Source organism: Epinephelus fuscoguttatus, linkage group LG19 (assembly GCF_011397635.1).
Source record: "Epinephelus fuscoguttatus linkage group LG19, E.fuscoguttatus.final_Chr_v1".
Classification (NCBI taxonomy): domain Eukaryota; kingdom Metazoa; phylum Chordata; class Actinopteri; order Perciformes; family Serranidae; genus Epinephelus; species Epinephelus fuscoguttatus.
In genome coordinates this window covers 203,380-226,123 of record NC_064770.1, presented here as the reverse complement: position 1 = coordinate 226,123, position 22,744 = coordinate 203,380, and the positions used below count along the sequence as shown (strand labels likewise).

The 22,744-nt window shown below is 44.8% G+C and overlaps 1 protein-coding gene across 2 annotated transcripts in view; it reads right to left on the bottom strand.

The window, feature by feature from the left end:
- The window catches only part of trpm4a (transient receptor potential cation channel, subfamily M, member 4a), a 171,521-nt gene that overhangs the window by 46,149 nt on the left and 102,628 nt on the right, over nt 1–22,744 (bottom strand). For both annotated transcript variants that reach the window (XR_007447791.1, XM_049560180.1), the window contains exons 15-16: nt 4,277–4,422; nt 3,978–4,090 (exon numbers count right to left, since the gene is read on the bottom strand). Coding sequence is in view for 1 of the 2 variants with exons in the window: in XM_049560180.1 (XP_049416137.1) it covers nt 3,978–4,090; nt 4,277–4,422 (259 nt within the window). In the remaining variant the exon portion in view is untranslated. The remainder of the gene's footprint in view (nt 1–3,977; nt 4,091–4,276; nt 4,423–22,744) is intronic.

Sequence of the window (22,744 nt, the reverse complement as noted above, 5' to 3'; positions counted from 1 at the left end):
CACGCTGCCCAGCAGCGGTAGCTTGGAGAACAGTCCCTCGCTGCGGAGAGAGGGGAGAGGGTTTCCCCGGAGGTCCGCCGCTTAAGCCGGTCTGTCTCCTCTGCCACACTTTGACTTATTTCCACCCTGCCGACAGTGGGACTCATTGTGCTAACAGTGGCTTTGAAAACCACCCATAACCGTGTCACACGGGGAAGAGGGAAGAGGGAAGGCGGTTAGATTATCATATTCTTTTATTGACAAAAATATAGGCTGCTTCGGCTGATTTTTTTTGCGCACATGTGCCCCTAAATATTTTTTACAGTTCGCACACACCTATTTTTAGTTGCAAATGTGAGTGAAACGCTCGCACTGTCGAGCGCTGTCTATAAATAAATTTTGATTGATTGATTGATTGACTGATTGATCGTTGATTATTTTGTGAACCAAGCGCAGATCAGAAAAGGTGATTAGATTGTTGAAGCTCAGCATATTGAATTAAGTGAGAATATTACAGTGGTGATACTGTACTGTACTGATTTCTTGTCTAGGATTTTGAGAGCCTGACTATATAATGATTTAATTGATTTTTGGGCAGTCTGACTTGCCTGGGACCAGCATGGCATGCAATAGGTCATATAAGACAAGATCATAGCATTCATGTAAGTTTTGGCTGCTTCATTTGTTAGTGAATTTCTTATGTGGTGGAAGTTTGAATTATTTAGCCTCATTACCTGAGCTGTTGTTTATATGTTTCTTGAAGGACAGATTAGGATCAAGAATGACTCCCAAGTATTTAAATTTCTCAACATTTTTTAATTTTTGCCCGTTTATGTATACACTGGGCGGCACGGTGGTGTGGTGGTTAGCACTCTCGCCTCACAGCAAGAGGGTTGCATGTTCTCCCCGTGTCAGCGTGGGTTCTCTCCGGGCACTCCGGCTTCCTCCCACAGTCCAAAGACATGCAGATTGGGGACTAGGTTAATTGATAACTCTAAATTGTCCGTAGGTGTAAATGTGAGCGTGAATGGTTGTTTGTCTCTATGTGTCAGCCCTGCGATAGTCTGGCGACCTGTCCAGGGTGTACCCTGCCTCTCGCCCGATGTCAGCTGGGATAGGCTCCAGCCCCCCCGCGACCCTCAAGAGGATGAAGCGGTTAGAAGATGAATGAAGATGTATACACTGGGCCATAATCTATGTTTATGCTGTTTAATAAAGTGCATGGACACCGCTTTATCTGTGTTTAAGGTAAGGCATAATTGGCCGAGTCACTTCGCTACTTTACTCACCACATCAGCCGCTACTGCATCTGCATTTTTCCCATGTGCGAGTAAGACTGTATCATCCGAGTACATTATTATCTCAACCTCATCAGATACCTGGGATATCTAGTAACTCCTAGATGTTTAATTTTATCTGTGGCAATATGAAAGGGCATGTTTTTAAGAAAATTAATATTAATTTTAATAAAGTATACATATATATATAAAAAAAATAATAATGGCAAGGGGTTCCATAGAGATCACAAATAGTAACTGGCTCAAAGGACAACCCTGTCGACAAGAGCGCTGTAATGAAAAGGAGGGTGATATATTATGGTTAGTCATGACAGAGGATTATGGGATAATGAAAAAAGAGAATCTTCCTGGAACAAATCCAGTAACACTTGCTCATGTAAGCTAAATTGAACATATCTTAGTTTTTCACCAAACTAGGAAACCAAAGTCACGTACTGCAGGCACCTCTTGTACATCTGGAAAAAGCAGCTGTGTGAATTAGATTCCGTATCCCGGTCGGCTCCGCTGTGGTGCGGCAGCAGGTATAATAAACCATTCTATGGAAGTTTCGGCATCTGTGGGCTCCTAGAATATTTCCTCCTCTGTTCCATTGGTGAAGATTAGTCATGCAGTGAAGAGGAGGCTGTGTTTAATTCCTGCACCTCTCAGCTTTTCTTCACTCTGTAAAAGGCTTGCCGCTGCTCAGATACTTCAGGCAGAAAATCTGGATTTATGCTGATCTGGGCTCCATTGAAAGACAGGGGAGATTGCAAGTGGGCGAGTTTCAGAATTTTCTTCTTGTCTGAAAAATGGCGACCATGGAGCAGGTGAAGGTTGTTCACCTATACAGTGTGCACGGTCCACTTTGAGTCCGCTGGGGGAGTTATTTTTCCTGAGAAATGCGGTAAAAGCTTAGTCACAAGTTGCCTTTCTCCACCTTTTCTGGTAAGCCCATGATTTTTTGTTTGAGTGTCCTGAATGACTTTTAAGATCAATCAGTTTACGTCTCATAGTTTTGTTGAATTCCACAGCTCCTCACACCACCTCTCGAGATTCGTGATATGGGACTAGTGGTTGGTTGCACATCCCTCTAGGTCAGCAATGTGCGTGGCGTGGTTGGTCAGGGCGGTTTGGACTAGATGTAGCTTTCAATCCAAAGAGTTGAATCTGGTGTTCATGTCCCCCTTCAGTTTTCTGATAGCAGCTGGGATGTTTGCAAGTGTGGGCTGTGAGCCTGCGGTGTCGCTAGTGCTAAAGTTGGAGGTGCAAGCTAACTCAACTTGACTGTTAGCACCCCCTTCAGTTTTCTGATAGCAGCTGGGATGTTTGCAAGTGTGGGCTGTGAGCCTGCGGTGTCGCTAGTGCTAAAGTTGGAGGTGCAAGCTAACTCAGCTTGACTGTTAGCATCCTCCTCTTCTTCACCAAGCTTTACCTTCTCTCTTGGAGGCTGGTTTTGGGTTAGAAGGCTGTCCTTTAGCGACGCGTCTTCCAGAGCTGCTCATAGTTGGATATTAAAGGAGCAAGTGTGGATAATAAGTATGATTTTTAGGGAAAGTGAAGCGGAGCTTCTCAGAAAAGCATCTACTCCGTGCGGTGCTCATTCAGTTGGCGTGTTGCTTTTGTTATCCCGCCATTCCATCTGTTGCAGCTGAGCCAGGCTGGGAACAGTTGTGGTTCTGTTGTAGAATGATGCAGTCTTTGCTGTGCTGAGTTCCAATTGTGCAGACCAGAGGAAACCAGTGGCTCCGTTTGTTGTCGTCCTTTACAGAGCTAGCAGCTTGGCTCTATCTTGGCTTTGTTGCTCCTGGTTGAAGTCAGCTGGCAGACTTTGTGTTGTAGCTGCTGGCCCTTAACTGTCCACTCTCTCATTTAGCGGTCCTTATTTAGCTAACCACAAATCTCCAGCAGGCTTTTGCATCCTCTGGCATGAAAGGAAAAGTCCACTTCATCTGCTGCGAGCAGATGGTGGTGATCATACAGCCATTCGGGGACTGATGAGTGAGAGAGAGATGGGAGAAACCTTTTCTGCTGTCGACAGTAGAAAGATGAGAAATTGCTGAGGGGGGGCAGGCAGCTTTTCCTATAACAGCGACCGTCCTTTGTGGAGAGTCCAGACAAAAAAGAGGAAGAACAATGCAAAACTGGGGTTCTGTTGATAAGATGATGTTGTGGGTTACATATAACAGTGACCAGTGGTGACTGAGGACTGGCTTGGGTGTTGAAAATGGAGGATTGTGGGGAGCTGAGTTCATCCAGGAAAGGCACAGAAGTGAGGGAAGTTTCCATTTCACAATAAAAGACACACAAATGAACAAGATCGTCTTTCAAGTTCCAATGGTTCCAACACTAATAAACAAAAGCTTAAAGGTCATCAGTGCAATCAATGTTTCCACAACTGTGTCTGTTGTATATTGTGCAATGCCATCTACTGATGAGGTATTACGACGGTGATGATAAAATCTTGGGGAAATGCAAGTTTATTCGCTAGAAAGCACCAAGATTCCAAGAATCCTCAAAGGAACCAGTTCAAGAACCAGAGCTAATTTGGTATGAAAGAGGTATAAGAGTGCTAATTTGAAATCTCACTTTTGCTCAAATTACAATTTTGGCCAACAAAACCAAAAATAAGCCCTGAAATCAGCATGGAAACACATAGTAAACACACACAAAAAAATTACACAATAATTACACTGCAAAGTACAAAGTCAACACAACACTGACCTGAAGCTGATAAGCTCTGTGAAGAGGAGTGGGGGCAGGAAGAAGGTAAGAACCAGTTTCCAGACCTCAGTACTTCTCTCCATGTCACCCCACCAGATCTGAGACAGCAGAGACTACGGCAGAGAGCAGCAATGTCACCACAACAGTTCCCACCCAACTTTACACTGACTGATCATATTCATTTACACAATCTACACTGACATCAAACGTCATATTACTATTTAAAGCATAGCTTGAGCCTGGTATTTTTTACCAGTCAGTTCAATTCTGCTGTTGTGGCAGAAGACTGGCATCTCTACCTGAACACCATCGTGGCTGAAGAACAGGCGGGCGTCAGCTGCAGTGGCCATCTGCAGGCACGTAGCTCCACCCCACACTGGAGACTTCCTTATAAGGAGAGTGAAGGAGCGACTCTCACTGTTCTGGTAACACTCACCAAATACATCTGAAGACAAATATGACACAGAATACACACATTATCATCTTTATTTTTTCTTCTTTATAGACCAGGGCAGCCGTGGCTCAGAAGGTAGAGTGGGCCGCCGGTAATAATAAATAATGTATGTACACTGAACAAAAATATAAACGCAACACTTTTGTTGTTGCTCCCATATTTCATGAGCTGAATTCAAAGATCTAAAACATTTTCTATACACACAAAAGACCACTTCTCACAAATATCGTTCACAAATCTGTCTAAATCTGTGTTAGTGAGCACTTCTCCTTTGCCGAGATAATCCATCCCACCTCAAAGGTGTGGCATATCAAGATGCTGATTAGACAGCATGATTTTTGCACAGGTGTGCCTTAGGCTGGCCACAATAAAAGGCCACTCTGAAATGTGCAGTTTTATCACACAGCACGATGCCACAGATGTCGCAAGTTTTGAGGGAGCGTGCAATTGGCATGCTGACTGCAGGAATGTCCACCAGAGCTGTTGCCCATGAATTGAATGTTCATTTCTCTACCATAAGCCGTCTCCAAAGGCGTTTCAGACAATTTGGCAGTACATCCAACCGGCCTCACAACCGCAGACCACATGTAACCACACCAGCCCAGGACCTCCACATCCAGCATGTTCACCTCCAAGATCGTCTGAGACCAGCCACCCAGACAGTTGCTGCAACAATCGGTTTGCATAACCAAAGAATTTCTGCACAAACTGTCAGAAACCGTCTCAGGGAAGCTCATCTGCATGCTCGTCGTCCTCATTGGGGTCTCGACCTGACTGCAGTTCGTCGTTGTAACCAACTTGAATGGGCAAATGCTCACATTCGATGGTGTCTGGCATGTTGGAGAGGTGTTCTCTTCATGGATGAATCCCGGTTTTCACTGTTCAGGGCAGATGGCAGACAGCGTGTGTGGAGTCCTGTGGGTGAGCGGTTTGCTGATGTCAACGTTGTGGATCGAGTGGCCCATGGTGGCGGTGGGGTTATGGTATGGGCAGGCATATGTTATGGACAGCAAACACAGATGCATTTTATTGATGGCATTTTGAATGCACAGAGATACCGTGACGAGATCCTGAGGCCCATTGTTGTGCCATTCATCCATGACCATCACCTCATGTTGCAGCATGATAATGCACGGCCACATGTTGCAAGGATCTGTACACATTTCCTAGAAGCTGAAAACATCCCAGTTCTTGCATGGCCAGCATACTCACTGGACATGTCACCCACTGAGCATGTTTGGGATGCTCTGGATTGGCGTATAGGACAGCATGTTCCAGTTCCTGCCAATATCCAGCAACTTCGCACAGCCACTGAAGATGAGTGGACCAACATTCCACAGGCCACAATCCACAACCTGATCAACCCTATGCAAAGGAGATGTGTTGCACTGTGTGAGGCAAATGGTGGTCAGATACTGACTGGTTTTCTGACCCCCCCAGACCCTCCCAATAAAGCAAAACTGCACATTTCAGAGTGGCCTTTTATTGTGGCCAGCCTAAGGCACACCTGTGCAATATTCATGCTGTCTAATCAGCATCTTGATATGCCACACCTGTGAGGTGGGATGGATTATCTCGGCAAAGGAGAAGTGTTCACTAACACAGATTTAGACAGATTTTTGAACAATATTTGTGAGAAATGGTCTTTTGTGTATATAGAAAATGTTTTAGATCTTTGAGTTCAGCTCATGAAAAATGGGAGAAAAAACAGAAGTACTCATACTCGTCCGTACTCGTCGTCCTCCACTTATCCGGGTCCAGGTCGTGGGGGCAGCAGCCTTAGCAAAGAAGCCCAGACAGTCCTCTCCCCAGCAACTTCCATCAGCTCTTCCGCGGGAACCCTGAGGCGTTCCCAGGTCAGCCGGATGATGTAGTCCCTCCAGCATGTCCTGGGGCGGCCCCGAGGTCTCCTCTCAGTTGGACACGCGCGAAACACCTCCCAAGGGAGGTGTCTGGAAGGCATCCTTACCAGATGCCCGAACTACCTCAACTGGCTCCTCTCGATGTGGAGGAGCAGCGGCTCTACTCCGAGTCCCTCCCGGATGTCCGAGCTCCTCACCCTATCCCTAAGGCTGAGCCCAGCCACCCTGCGGAGGAAACTCATTTCGGTCGCTTGTACTCACAATCTCATTCTTTCGGTCACTACCCAGAGCTCGTGACCATAGGTGAGGGTTGGAACATAGATCGACTGGTAAATCGAGAGCTTCGCTTTTTGGCTAAGCTCCCTCTTCACCACAACGGACCGGTTAAGCACCTGCATCACTGCTGACGCCGCCCCAATCCGCCTGTCAATCTCCCGCTCCATCCTACCCTCACTCGTGAACAAGATCCTGAGATCCCAGAAGTGTTGCGTTTATATTTTTGTTCAGTGTAATATCCACTAATTAATAATCGGAAGATCAGGGGTTCGATCCCGGGCTCCTCCAGTCCACATGTCAAAGTATCCCTGTGCAAGATCCTGAACCCCAAATTGCTCCCAATGACTGTTCCGTTGTGAGTGCATGTGAATGGTTACTGAGTAACAGGTGGCATGTATGGTAGCCACCAGTGTGTGAATGTGTAGTCTCGCCACCAGACAATCAGAGATCTCCGCCTTCTGATAGTCTGGGGACACTCCTTTCTAAAGTGTGTTTAACACACCGGCGAAAACGGCCGGCAACAAAGCAACGCCTCTAGCATTTTTGAAAAGGACACGCCTTCTCGGAAATGTGCGCTCCCCTTTTTCTCGTCCGCAAGGAAACAAACACACACAGAGCTTGAAAATGGATGCCGAGAGATTTAACTCTGTTTTATCAAACGTGTGCTCATCCGTGAAGAAAATATTTTTTCCAGCGGATATCTTAGTTACAACATGATTGAGCCAAAGGACTACCAAAGGACCGCCCTGCAGATTTACTATTGGTTCTGCAACGTAGGGAGTTTTTTTAAACTCTGAAATTGTATCCGCCCATCTAAACACAAAATCAGGGAGAGAGTCATCAGTCTTTAGTTAAGCAAAGCGTCTAAAGACTGACTTGTGAGTCTCGTGAATGTGTGTGAATGGGTGAATGTGACATGTAGTGTAAAAAGCGCTTTCAGTATCCAGAAAAGCACTATACAAGTGCAGTCAATTTACCAGACAGGTGCTGTGTAGAAGTCTGTTCCCCTGTTGAATAGTGTTTCCCATAGTACTCCCCTCCGTGGTTAAGTAAGGGATAAGGTTTGGTTTAGATTTAGGTAGGGAGGAAACACATCAACGGGGATACAGTCTGCAGCACAACACCAGCACACAAAGGTACTTCAAAAAACATCAAGGTTTTACCCCTTTTGGGAGAATAGGAAAGCAAAGATCCTAGAGATGTCAATGTAGTTTTATGTTTGTTTGGAGTCTAATTTTGATATATTTGTATGAAACAAATGTGTCTTTCACAGACATGTCTAATAATTGTTATATGACCTCGACTGACCCTGAGCGTTCCTTAATAGGTTAAGGCTAATCTCTGTCATGCCCCTTCAATATTTCCCCATCCAAGTGGATCAACGACCCACCACAGTGGCCGGATTGATTATCCAGACATCTATTCATATTTGAATTTGAGTCACCAGGTATTGTTAGGATAAGTGTTGTCTGTAAATAACCAACCTGTTAATAAAATTCCCTCACATTGTCCTGCTGGTTTCAGGTGTAATGTCAAATATTTTGGTGAAATTGGGTTCAAAATGAGATGGAATAGAAAATATTGTGGATACAGAACAAATTACAAGATACTGAATATTACTAAGATTATTAAGACACGCTGTCAGCTGATCTGAATACCATTTGAAACACTGATATCTACAGTCCAAAAAATGTCTGTATGAAGTTGGTAGCATTTGAAAGACTTGTGGGGATAAAGATGTTAATTGATTTCGTATAAATCCCTATAACTGATTACTAGATATAAACTTTTCACATTAGTGACGTCCCCTAGTGGCAGAATATTCCAAGACTGTGTAGCGAAACTCAGACAAAGCATCCAAATATATGTATCAAGTTTGGTTACAATTGTTTCAGCCAATTTCAAATAATGAGTATTTATGTAAAATTTAGTTTAAAAGTTTAAAATAATTTAAAATATTAAATTGGATTGATATATTAAAATTCTCATGCTAACTTTAGATAAGCAATGTCTGTAGATGATCCTGCCAAGGTTTCGGGACATTGGGTCCAACAGTTTCTGATAAGTTCTTAAAAAATTAGATTTAAAGGACATTACGAAAAAGTAAAAGAAAAAAAAAAAAAACAAGGACATTTTTAGAGCAGAAGATACTTCCACCTTTCATGGCAGTGTGATACATGGCCAGGCAGAATCAGTATGTAACGCAGCTGGACTTAGCCTTTCATGGTGTTATGATTCACTGCCGGTCAGCCAGACAGTATCTTTCACAGCAGTATGATATGCCACTGGACCGCTTCAGGTTGAAACGCTGCCAGTTGCAATGTAATATACAGAGAGCTGCAAAGTCCTCATTGGGCAGGCAGAAGGAGTGGTTATTGGATCCAACAAACCCTGAACTTTCACCCGAGAGCCTGGTGTTTGCTTTCCATATGAAGGTAGAGCCAAACCATGATGTTTTTTTTTTTCTACACCTAACCACATGATTTTGTTGCCTAAACCTAACTACGTGCTTTTGTTGCCTAAACCTAGCCATGTGCTTTTGTTGCCTAAACCTGACCACATGCCCCTCCCAAACTGTATTTCGGTAGGAACTAACCTGTTGTCGGTGGGTGTTGCTGCCCGGATAGCTAACAGTTTTTGACCACACACACACACACACACACACACACACACATACACACCCGTCACTGCATGCGAAACGCTGATTGTTTTATGGATTGTTGATTTGTGGACTGCAATAAATGAACCAAGGGCTTGCATCACAGTTTGTTGTCAGACTCTCTACTTTGAACAAACGCGGTAACGTTTAAGTGTGCGTCAACTAGGTCGACCCATGGCTGCAGCCCTCAGTGGCTTAAAGCACTTTAGGCTTAGCCTCTACATCAAGTCAAAAACTGTGCCAAAGAAGCCGGTTTGAAGACAAAACCTCGGCGTGTCAAATGTTTGCGGTGCTGGACAGTATTGGAGCTGTAGCCAGAGGAAGAAGAAGAGAACTGTGCATTTTGGATTAGTCTTCTGTGCCAGCTGCTTTTCATCTGCTTGTCGGCTGACTGCGTTTGGAGGAGCTGTGGATTCGGCGGACGTGACAGAGCAGGCAGTAGACGGACCGGAGCCGGTGTCAGGATCATCGGCCTACACGCACGGACAAGCCACTGCTTGTGGGCTCGAATCCTGAGGCGCCGGTTGAGTCCGGTATAACGAACATTGTTACTGGTGACAGTGAGGAAATAGTCAAGCCCAAGCGGGGTACTAAACTTACTGTTAAAGCCTTGTGTGACAAATTGGACAGATTGCAAAAAAGTAGAAAATTAAAACTAATTAAAGCTGATAAATTTAGAAACACGATACATGATTTAATGTCAAGTGGCAATGTTTTGCAGGTGCAACAAGCTTTTGATGAGTTTATTGAGTTAAGAGATGAAACAAGGTGTATGCATGATTCTGCGGTGGGTTTATTGCCACCAGAAGAGCATGAGAAAAATGACATATGGTTCCGAGCAAAAATGTTGTTCAATGATGAATTTATAAAAGAAACACAAGTGTGGTTAAAAAATAAGGCAGAACATGGGTCTGATGAAAATATGCACAATATGCAAAATTAGGGTGAATTCAGTACTGGAAAAAAAAAAGAATGACTCCTTGTAACACCCTTAACCCTATGGCCAAGGACTATAGGCCTGCGGCACAGGCCTCACAGCCAAAGGATTGGTCATTGCCACGTCAACCATCAGCAATGGATAGTAGGCCAAAGCAAAACATCTCATTTCCAGTGGAAAGAGACACAGGAGCACATGCTTACAATCCCTTGGAAACATCACAAGCTCCACCAATTATGACTGCATGGCCAAATCAAAGCAACACTCAATATGTAAATCAACAAAACCAAAATGAACCAGTAAGCCTACCACCTGACAATATTGTTGCCATTATGCATAAACAAAATGAAATAACAGCTTCTCTTGTCGACCAGCAGAGGTTGCTGTCTCTGCCCACATGAGACATTCCTGTATTTGAAGGAGATACACTGCAATATCAAGCCTTTATTAGAGCATTTGAACAACTTGTGGAGGACAAAGCCAGCCAAGCTGACTGCTTATACTATCTGGAACAATTTACCCAAGGACAGCCAAGGGAATTGATTCGAAGCTGTCAGCATATGGCTCCTGAGCGGGGCTACATCACAGCAAAGTGTCTTCTGGAGGAGCACTTTGAAAACAAGTACAGGATTGCCACTGCTTATATAGCGAAGGCTCTAGCTTGGCCAATGATAAAATCTGAGGATGCCAATGCCCTGCAGGCAGATGCTTTGTTCTTAAGAGGATGTTGCAATGTAATGGAGGAACTGCAGTACATGCAGGAGTTGGATTTGCCAACCAACATGAGGATGGTCATTTCAAAGCTACCATACAAGCTCCGAGAGAGGTGAAGATATAAGGTTTAGGATATAATGGAAAGTTCCCATGACAAAGGTCATTTTAATGACGTAGTCAGGTTTCTGAAGAAGCATGTAAAAATGCTGTCTGACTGTCTTTGGTGACACTGAGGGTGCATCATCAAATGTTAAATGTTAAAGTTAAACCTCTCAACGGGCTTAATGTACAACCAGCACAGTCAAAGCACAAGGGCGGTAGCTTTGCCACTACTGTAACACAGAAGGAGCCAAGTGAAGCACATACCAGTAGGTCAACAGTAGGAAACAGGCCAGCCTGTCTTGCCACTGCTGTTCACGCGCTCATCTTCTTGAAAAATGCCAACAATTTAAAGGTAAAAGGCACAGAGATAAGATCCACCTTTTAAAGGAAAAGGGCATTTGCTTTGGATGCTTAAGTATTGGACATTTAAGCCGCAGCTGCAGTAAACGCCTGGTCTGTGCAGTCTGTGAACAGCAACATCCCACTGTGCTTCAGATCAACAAGACTAATGTGGAGGAATGGAGCATTATCAGCTTCTCCACCAGCAGCAGTGTCGCCTCCTTCTCAGACATGTGGTCGAACAGGGGACGGAAAAGACCATCTGACAGGGATGAAGGGGGGCGCTCCGCTGCATGAGCGTCTAGTCTCAAGCCAGCCAGTGTTAATGTGGACCTAAGATCGACTACCCTCCTTGCTGAGATCCCCCACCACTTGCTATGGGGATATTACAACAAACAGATCTGGAGGAAAAGAGGGTCCAGAGGAGGGGTCAGAAATCGGCTACGAAAGAGAGGTAGCAGGCTTCCACTACCTGCCATCATGCTGTCAAATGTCCGGTCACTGAACAATAAAATAACTGAACTCTCCGCACTCATCCAGTACAACTCGGACTACAAGCAAACTAGCCTTTTTTGCTTTACAGAATCATGGCTGTTGGAGGGCATTGATATACACATCGATGGATTTAACATTATACGACTTGACAGGGACACAGTAGGAACACGGACGTCAGTCGGGGCGGTCTCTGCCTGGCTGTCAACAACAGCTGGGCAACCAACTACACAGTGAAAGAGAGTGACAGACACTATGAGCTCCTGTTTCCTTCAGACCCCATTATCTGAATTCACACAAATCACAATAATATTGGCATATGTTCCTGGACCTGACTTCAACCTGGTGGCAGACCGCATCGCGGACTTTTATCACAGCGCTGTCACCCGAACTGGCGAACAGCCGGTGTTCCTGCTAGGGGATTTCAACAGGTGTGACGTCACCACCAGATTTGACAAGATGTTGGATCTCTGCTATAGAAACATACCGGGTGCATATATTTCCAAAGCCCACCCACTCCTTGGTCGTTCAGATCACAATGTCATTCTCCTACTTCCAAAGTACAGACAAAAACTGAAAATAGACAAAATACAGACAAAAACCATCAAAATATGGGACAACAACTCTATTGAGGAACTCAGGGGCTGTATAGAACTGACTGACTGGGATGTGTTTTTCAAGAGCAATGATTCTGATCTGAACCAGCTAGGGATGCACCGAATATTTGGTAACCGAATATATTTGGCCAAATATTGCAAAAAAAACCACACATTCGGTATTCAGTGGAATAAGTTAAAACCAAGGCCGAATAATAGCAGCGTGTTAGCGCCGTGACCGGTGGAATAAAATGTCGGCAGTGTGACGATCTGCCCGTCACGGCACTCGCATTTGCGACTAAAAATAGTTTTGAGCGAGGAAAACAGGCTTAAATCATTCAGCATGCTGTGTGAGCAGCCTACAGATTTCAACCACCAGCAGAAACAAAAGGCGAATCTCATTGGTTGTGGGTTGAACGGGGGTCACAGACACAGTATTCCTGTCAAATACGGCGGCTATCGGCTTACCAGCGACGGACAAGTCGGTTCCAATAATATCCTCTTCTTGGCGTCATGACTGCCCAGAAGTACCTGAACGGCCGAGCCAGCCAAACACAGGTATGTGACGTGTCAGAGGAGAAACGAGCAATCCACATTACTCTTTCTGGCAGTAACGGCCCACAAACCTCACCGCACTTTAGGGACTGTTCATTACTTATGAAGGGACTTGTCAGGGGAAGAGGGTGGTTGGTTGATTCTTATTTTATTTATTTATTTTATTTTGATCCCCCCTATGTAAATCACTGATTGATGCTGTTTTTGAAGTATGAATAAGTCAATAAGTAATTTATTCCATTGAAATATCATTGATGTATTATAGAAAAGTGATTTATCTTTTTATAAATGACAAAAGGCACATCTGCCTCATTTTCGCTGTGGTATTGTGATACTACTCGGAACCATGATATTTTCATTGGTATCGCACAGTGGGTCCCAATTTTGGTACTGTGACAACACTAATCTGGAGGGGGTTCATCTGCAAAAACTAATGAAAAACTAAACAATGATATTCAGTATTCAGTACTCGGTATCCGGCCAAGCGTTTAATAATATTCGGCTTTGGCTTCGGCCACAAACTTTCATTTCGGTGCATCCCTAGAACCAGCAAACTGACTCAATCTCCTCCTATTTGACATTCTGTGCTGATTCTGTCATTCCATCTAAACAGGTTAGACTGTACCCAAATAACAAGCCCTGGGTGAAAAAAGACCTGAAAATATGCCTGAATAAGAAGACGCTGGCATTTCTGAGAGGAGACAGACAGAAGGTGAATGAGCTGGAAAAAGAATTCAGACAAAAATCTGGGCAGGCCAGAATCCAAGACAAGAACAAAGTGGAACAACAATTTACAACAGGGAATGCAAGGGAGGCTTGGCAAGGGCTCAACGCCATGATGGGCAAAAAACAGAAGCCAGCCCAAATCAACTGTCCTGACCCCACCTCATTTGCAGAGCAGCTAAACATTTTTTATGGCAGATTTGACAACCCACAACAACCACTGAGAGACTGGAATTCCAGCAGTCCCAGCCCCCCACACAGTCCAGTCAAGTTAAAAGGCAGAGTGCTAGGGAATGTGCCACTCAACTGGGGGGTATCATGACCCTACTTTTCCAAATGCTCCTGGACTCAGGTTTTGTTCCTCATTCATGGAAAGAATCCACCATCATACCCATACCTAAAATCACAAATGCAAAAGTCCCAAAGGATTACACACCAGTCACACTCACATCTGTATTATGTAAATGCATGGCGAGGGTGGTGTGTGGCCTGCTAAGTTCTTCAGTCGCTGATAAACTGGACCCGTTCCAGTTTGCCTATAAAGCACGACGAGGGGTGGAAGACACCTGCCGACACTCCTGGACACGGCCACTAAAAACATGGACCACCCTCACTCATGCTCCAGGATTTTATTTATGGATTTCTCATCAGCCTTCAACACAGTCAAGATAAGCACCTTGCTCACCCACCTCACTGATCTACAGGTCAATCCGATACTGGTAAACTGGATCAAAGACGAGATCCATTCTACAAGACAGGCCTCAACATGTAACAGTGAATGGCAAAACATCACACAATATTGTGTTAAACACAGGGGTCCCTCAGGGATGTGTTTTATCTCCCATCCTGTTCTCCATCTACACAAACAACATAATCGGCAGCACGGACAATATGACACTTCTCAATACGCAGATGACATGGCCTTGGTGGCTCACCTAACTGACTCCATCAGCCTAGCAGCATATCACCAGCAGGTGGACTCACTGATCACCCTCATTGAGGAGAGTTCACTGGAATTGAACACCTCCAAAACTAAGGAGCTGTGCTGCTGCAGAAGAACAACATCTGGGGATGCTGCCCACACACTGCTCCAACCACTGGTGATCAGAGGGCAGGTAGTGGAGCAGGTGGAACACTTCAAATACCTGGGCATTGAGGTCGACAGAGCATTGTCCTTTTCTGACCACAGCAGCAACATTTACAAAAAGGCTCAACAGCGCCTCTTTCTGCTAAGGAAGCTGAGGACTTTTAATGTAAGCAAAAATGTTTTAACAGTTGTTTACAAATCGCTCACTGAGTCAGTCCTAACCTACAACATCTCATCCTGGTACACCTTCCTTTCTGTTCAAGACAAATCCAAACTGTGGAAAGTCATTAAACATGCTACCAAAATAACAGGCACCACTCAGACCTCATTGACAGATCTTCACACACAGGCAGTTAAACGGAAGGCCAACACCATCACACGCGACCCCTCACATCCACTCCACAGTTCATTTCAACTCCTCCCATCTGGCCGCTGTTACAAGGTACCATTCGCAAGAACAAACATAGTAAAGAAATCATTCATTCCTACCGCCATCAACATTATCAATAAATCTTAAGGGTTTGACTCAGGGTTCTTAGCTTTATGTGTGTTGCTCTGTACTGTATTGGTATGTATTTTATGTCTTTTCATGTCTTTTATGTATTTTTAACTTGTGTTTTATTGTGAGCCACGTCAAAGACGAATTTCCACTGCTCTGCAATGGACAATAAAGTTCTTTCTGATTCTGATTGTATTCTTTCCATCGTTCCAGTGCAGGTCAAGGCCACAACAGGAAGTAGAGTTATACAGACCTATGTGTTCTTGGATCCAGGAAGTTCGGCCACTTTCTGCTCGGAAGACCTCACGCATAAACTGAACATGGCAGGAAAAAGAACTGACAACCATGGTGCAGGAAAAGGTTGTTCCTGCTTACTTCTTAGCTGGGCTGGAGGTGTCTGCTTTGAATGAAAACAACTTCTGTCCTCTCCCAGAAATTCTCACGCAGAAGAAGATGCAGGTAACTACAGATAACATTGAAAAAATGGCCATATCTGTCAAAAATTCCCATTCCCACCATAAAGGCTAGTGTCGACATGTTAAAAGGAAGTAACGCTCCCAGGTTATTGGAGCTGTGGGAAACTGTCAGCAGCCAAGGAGATGTCCCGTACACTATAAGGACAGTGTTGGGCTGGGTCATTGATGGTCCTCTGAATGGAAGCAGGAATGCCAGCAACCATGATATGGCTCTTTCCTCTGTTTTGGTGAGCAGAATTTCTGTTTCCAACTTGGAACTTATGCTGAAGAATCAGTATGATCATGATTTCAACGAAGTGCCGTCCGAGGAAAAGCAGGCATCTAGAGAGGACCTACAGTTTATGAAGATCATGGAGGGCTCTGCAATGTTGCAAAAAGGGAGGTACTATTTGAAGCTGCCCTTTAAGAATGCAGATGTCCTCCTGCCGAATAACTTTCCAGTGGCCAAACAAAGGATGCTTGGATTGAGGAGGAGGTTTGTGAATGATCCAAAGTTTCATGTGGAATACTCTAGCTACATGAAGGGAGTTATTGACAAGGGATACGCAGAGCAAGTTCCTCAGGAGCAGATGTTGTGCAGTGGAAGAATGTGGTACATCCCACATCACAGGGTTTTCCATCCCAGAAAGGCTTCTCTTCAAGTGTTGTTCGACTGTAGCCCCATGTATCAAGAGACATCTCTAAATCAAGAACTACTGCAAGGGCCCAACCTCACCAGCTCACTACTTGGAGTTTTGCTTCAGTTCAGGCAGGAGCCCATGGCATTAATGGGTGATGTGCAAGCGATGTACCATCAGGTGAAGGTTGTGCAGCAAGATAGAGGTGTCCTTTGATTTCGTTGGTGGCCGGAAGGAGACCTCAGCAGAGATTTCAAGGTCTACAGAATGACTGTGCATCTGTTCTGGGCTGTGTGGTCACCCAGTTGTGCTTGTTATGCACTGAAGAAAACTGCCAATGACAACATGGTTGATTCTCTGCCGAAACTATTCAAGCGGTGAAGTGACATTTTTATGTGGACGACTGCCTGATGAGCATGGGCTCGGAAAAGGAGGCTATCCAAATGGTCCAGGATCTCAGCACCCTCTGTAAGAGAGGTGGGTTCATTCTAGAGAAATGGATCAGCAACAGTCGGACGGTTTTGCAGACTATTGCAGATGACCAGTTGGCCAAGGATCTAAAGGAGCTTGATTTGGACAGAGAGAAGCTCCCCATTGAGCAAGCTTTGGGCCTCCTCTGGTGTATCAAATCGGATGCCTTCAAATTCAAGATGGAGGTGAAAGCGCAGCCTCATACCAGGCGTAGAATGTTGTCCACAAGTAGTTCTGAGTATGATCCTTTAGGAATGTTGGCACCAGTCACTCTGTCTGCCAAGATGATGCTGCAGGAGCTGTGCAGGAGAGGCCAGGGCTAGGATGAGGCATTGCCACCTGATATTGAAAACCTGTGGAAAAGGTGGCTGAAGGATATTGAGGTGCTGCCGTCATTCAAGGTGGATTGCTGTGTAAAACCACAGGACTTTGGTGAGCCGCTGCACAGCCAATTACATCACTTTGCTGATGCTAGTACAGAAGGTTATGGGGTTGTAACTTACCTCAGGCTTCAAAATAGCATAAACAAAGTTCACATTGCTTTTCTTTTGAGAAAGGCCAGGGTCACACCATTGAAGATCTTGGCTGTTCCACGGCTGCCGCCCTAGCCTCAAGAGTGGGTGTAATGCTGGGGGCAGAGCTTGAACTTCACCTTGATAAATCTTGGTTTTGGACCGACAGTACGTCAGTTTTAAAGTACGTCAACAATGACAACAGACGTTTCCACACACTCGTGGCAAATCGGGTTGTTTCCATCAGAGAGGTTTCGGATCCTTCACAATGGAGGCACGTGGGAACCAAAGAGAACCCAGCCAACATTGCATCCAGAGGAATAAGGGCGCCAGACTTTCTGAAGGATCGCAGTTGGCTCAAGGGTCCTAAGTTTCTTTGGGGTTCCAAAGAAGAGTGGCCAGCCTGCTATGGCATTGACATCAAAGTGGAGCTGGATGATCCAGAGGTCAAGAAAGATGTTTTGGTGAATGTCATCAGTACCAAGCCATCCAGCACGGACCATCTTCTCACTTATTTCTCAGACTGGAGAAAGCTCAAGGTGTCGGTAGCTTGGTTCTTGCTGCTCAAAGCCATCTTGTTAGAGCTTCGTCGTCTGAGGAAGGCCTCTGGAGCTGTACAAGTGGATGAAGTGGGAAGACGAAGGGCCATAATCACGGAGAGGACAAAACCCTTGGCACCAAGTGATATGTCTGAGGCTGAGTCGGCCATTGTTCGTTATTGTCAGCAGCAAATGTTTCAAGATGAGCTTTCCTCTTTGCTGTCCAAGGGAACAGTAAGCCGACAAAGTTCCATTTACTAGCTGGATCCGATCGTAGAGGATGGACTCCTAAGAGTCGGGGGGGAGACTTAGTAAAGGAGCCATGCCTTTGGAGACTAAACATCCGCTCATCCTCTCCAAGGATCACTACATTTCCAAGCTCATCCCCAAAGATTCTCATCAGCTGTTGGGTCACAGTGGCCGAAGCCATTCATTGTCAACAGTAAGGAGGAAATTTTGGATTACATGTGCCAATTCAGCGGTGAGGAGTGTGATCTCCAAATGCAGTTTTTGCAGGCGTCGTCATGGAAGGCTTGTGGAACAGAAGATGGCTGATCTTCCTAAGGAACGAATTGACCCAGATCTCCCTCGATTCATGAACGCTGGGATTGATTATTTTGGGCCTCTGGACGTGAAGAAAGGTAGAACCACGTACAAGCAATATGGAGTGATCTTTACCTGCTTGGTTAGTAGAGCAGTCTATTTGGAAGTGGCAAGCTCTTTGGAGACTGATGCTTGTATAAATGCTCTGCATCAGTTCATCAGTAGAAGAGGGCAAGTGGTCCTTATCAAGTCAGATAATGGAACTAACTTCCATGGTGCAGAATGAGAATTGAAAGAAGCTCTCTCTGCGCTGGATAATGAGTGCATCCAACAGGCTCTTACTCCTGCTAACGTTGAATGGCAGTTTAATCCACCAGGGGGCTCTCATCATGGCGGGGTGTGGGAACGCCTGATAAGTTCTGTAAGAGGCATTCTCAGTTCAGTTTTACACCAGCAGGTGTTGGATGATGATGGGCTCCACACGGTTATGTGTGAGGCAGAATCTATTCTTAATGATGGCCCAGTCACTAAACTGTCTGATGATCCGAACAATTTGGAGCCTTTAACCCCAAATCACCTGCTTCTGTTAAAGGGAAAGCCTGCCATGCCTTCTGGGCTCTTTAAGGCAACCGATATAGTATATGTAAAAAGACGGAGACAGGTCCAACACCTTTCCGACCTATTTTGGAAGCAATTTATTCAGGAGTATTTGCCGTTGTTTCAGGAGAGGCAGAGGTGGAATCAGAGGAAAAGAAGTTTGAAGATTGGAGACGTGGTGCTAATCATGGATCCTGCAGCCCCCCGTGGATCTTGGCCTCTTGGAAAGGTGTTAGAGATCTTCCCAGACAAAAGTGGCCTGGTGTGTTCTGTCACTCTGCAAACCAAAACCGTTATCAAAAGACCTCTAACAAAGTTGTGTTTGGTACAAGAGGTGGATTAATGGTATTAAGGTGCATTTTGAATGTTTGGGTTTACATTTGGCTTTTCTGTTTTGTATTGAATTGTTGAGTCTGATGCCTTTAACAATAAGAAGGCGGTGTTGTAAGAGCCAAATTCAGGCAAAGGGTTAATCGGGTCTGTCAATATGTTGCCCCTCCCAAACTGTATTTAGGTAGGAACTAACCTGTTGCCGGTGGGTGTTCCTGTCCAGAGGGCTAACAGTTTTTGACCACACACATACACACACCCATCACTTCACATGCGGAACGCTGGTTGTTTTATGGATTGTTGATTTGTGGACTGCAATAAATGGACCAAGGGCTCGCATCACAGTTTGTTGTTGGACTCTCTACTTTGAACATACGCGTTAACATTTAAGTGGGCCTCAACTAATTCGACCTTGGCCCTATTTTCCGATCTACTTTTGTCTAAATGAGTGATAGGATGTTCAATATTTGACATTTCTCCAGTACAAAGCTAGGGCTGACCTGCCTGCAGCCTGTGAGCGCACGCTATGTTAAATAATAGGGCACTCAGACAGCATCAAACAACGTCAAAATACGTCCACTAAAAGTGAATTTTTTTCACACAGGCTCAGATTGTTAGTATAATTATTCGACAACATAACGGAAAGGAGAAATGAACGTCTGTGTTTACCTTTAGCTGGATTCGGACATGTTCCTCTGCCTGTTGCTGCTCCCTTTCTCTCCTCGTCCACACAGTTTCAATGAGTTCTGCGTCCGTGTACGTCCGTGTACCCCGTGTTCAAATAAATACGGGCGGTCATTAAATTCAAATGGCTCATCCAGATCCAGTTGGTCAAAATCAGGTAAAAATTCGGACATGTTTGTTGTGGCAAGTCAAAACACTCACTCAGAGAGTGAAAGTCTGGCTCTGAAATCTCACGTCTCACGAGATTCTCCTTCTTCTTTGGTGTTTTACTATACAGTCTATGGTGTCTTTTGGCAGTTGGTTTCATGAGACTTGAGTTGTTGCAGGAAGTTACCGCTGGAGCGAGCTTACAAATGCGACTGTTTGGAGTACTCATGGCTGAATTTTTACCTGATTTTGACCAACTGGATCTGGATGAGCCATTTGAATTTGATGACCGTCCGTATTTATTTGAACACGGAGTACATGGACATACACGGACACAGAGCTCAGTGAAGAGGGACGAGGAGAGAGAGAGGGAACAGGCAGAGGAAGTGTTTTGACTTGCCACAACAAATATGTCCGATTCCAGCTAAAAGTAAAGACAGACATTCATTTCTCCTTTCCGTTATGTTGTCGGATAAATATACTAACAATCCGAGCCTATCTGTGTAAAGAATGCCAGGGAGATGAAGGACTTCAGACCAGTGGCACTCACATCCATACTTTGTAAGTGTATGGAGAGGGTGGTGAGTGATCACCTCACTGCTATGGTGGCAGACAGGCTTGACCCACTCCAGTTTGCCTATAAGGCAAAGCGTGGGGTGGAGGATGCCTGTTAGACTCTCCTGGACACAGTTTGCAGACACCTGGACTCCCCACACCCTCACACACGGATTTTTTTCATGGACTTTTCTTCCGCTTTTAACACAGTCAACATGGTCACCCTCTGCAACCGCCTTCTGGATCTACAAGTCAACCCATCACTTATCCTGTGGATAAAAGACTTCCTGTAGGACCGGCCTCAGTATGTGGTGGTAAATGGTTTTAAATCCAAGAACATGATTGTAAACACTGGTGTCCCCCAGGACTGTTTTTTTATCACCGATTTTATTTTCCATTTACACAAACAACATAACAAGCAATAACAGTGACATTTCCCTTTTTAAGTATGCAGATGATATGGCCCTGCTGGCCCACATCAAGGACCACATGTCTCTGGCTGCCTACTATCAGCAGGTTAACACCCTGATGCTCTGGATCAAAGAGAGCTCTCTGGAGCTTAACATCTCCAAGACCAAGGAGCTGTGTTGTGGGGGGAGGCGAACATCTTCCGCCCAACCTCTCTTTGAACCTCTGAGGCTGAACGGGCAGGCAGTGGGGCAGGTGGAGGCCTTCCGATACCTGGGCACAGAGATTGATACCCGCCTGTCCTTCTCCCAGCACACAGACGCTGTGTGCAAGAAGGCTGAGCAACGCCTGTTCCTGCTGAGGAACCTCAGGAGCTTTGATGTCAGAGAGGATATTTTAACAGCTGTCTACAAATCACTCATAGAATCTGTACTCACTTTTAATATCATGTCATGGTTCACCTTCACCTCTGTTTAAGACAAATCAAAGCTTTCCCGGATCATTAATCAAGGAAGCAAAATAACTGGCAAAACTCAAAATCAATTATCAGCCCTCCACACCCAAGCAGTTAAAAGGACAGCCAACCTCATTACACAGGATCCCGCCCACCCCCTGCACAAGTCCTTCCAACTCCTGCCATCAGGCCACTGCTATAAAGTCCCCCTATCTAAGAAAAACATCGACAAAAACTCATTCATACCCACTGCCATAAACATCTTAAATAAACAATGAACAATGGACAAAAATAACCCTGATGCACTATGTCACTTTACACATATCCACACCTTTTATCTTGTCTATTTTTACAGTTTTAATTTTATACTTGTTTTTAAGATCTATACACACTGTGTGTGCTTTCAGAATCTGTGTTGTGCGATTGTTTCCAATCAGTGTATTGTCTTGTTTTGTATGTGGAGCCACGTCAAAGAAGATTTTATGTTACGACAGACAATAAAGTTTTCTGAATCTGAATCTGAAGAAATGCTTTTTTAGTGGGCGTATTTTGACATTATTTGATGTGGTCTGAGTGCCCTATTATTTAATATAGCACGCGCTCACAAGCTGCAGGCAGGTCCGCCCGAGCTTCGTACTGGAGAAATGTCACATATTGAACATCCTATCACTCATTTAGACAAAAGTAGATCAGAAAATAGGGCCCAGGTTGAAAAAAATGTCAGTTCCCCTTTAAAGCACTTGAGGCTTAGCCTCTACACTAACCATATGCTTTTGTTAAATGTAACCACATGCTTTTGTTGCCTAAACCTAACCACGTGCTTTTGTTGACATCCCGGTGTTGGTAGCAGCGTCCTGGAAGATCAACAGCAGACAGGCCACTGAGAAACCGGAAATGTGACAACTTGGGATAAGAATGTGTTGGTAGTTTAATAAACCTTTCATTTATAAATAACTTGATCATGTAGTTTTGTCTCTGTTTTGAGTCAAGAACTCAGTAGCAACCTCAAGAATTGAGACTGAATTAATGAGTTGGCCATCATTTCCCTTTTTGAGTGAGTGGTACCCCTAGGTGAATTTAACGCAAGTTAAATTCTGTTATTAAATACAGTACTGATTATCTCTGATAGCTTAAGATGA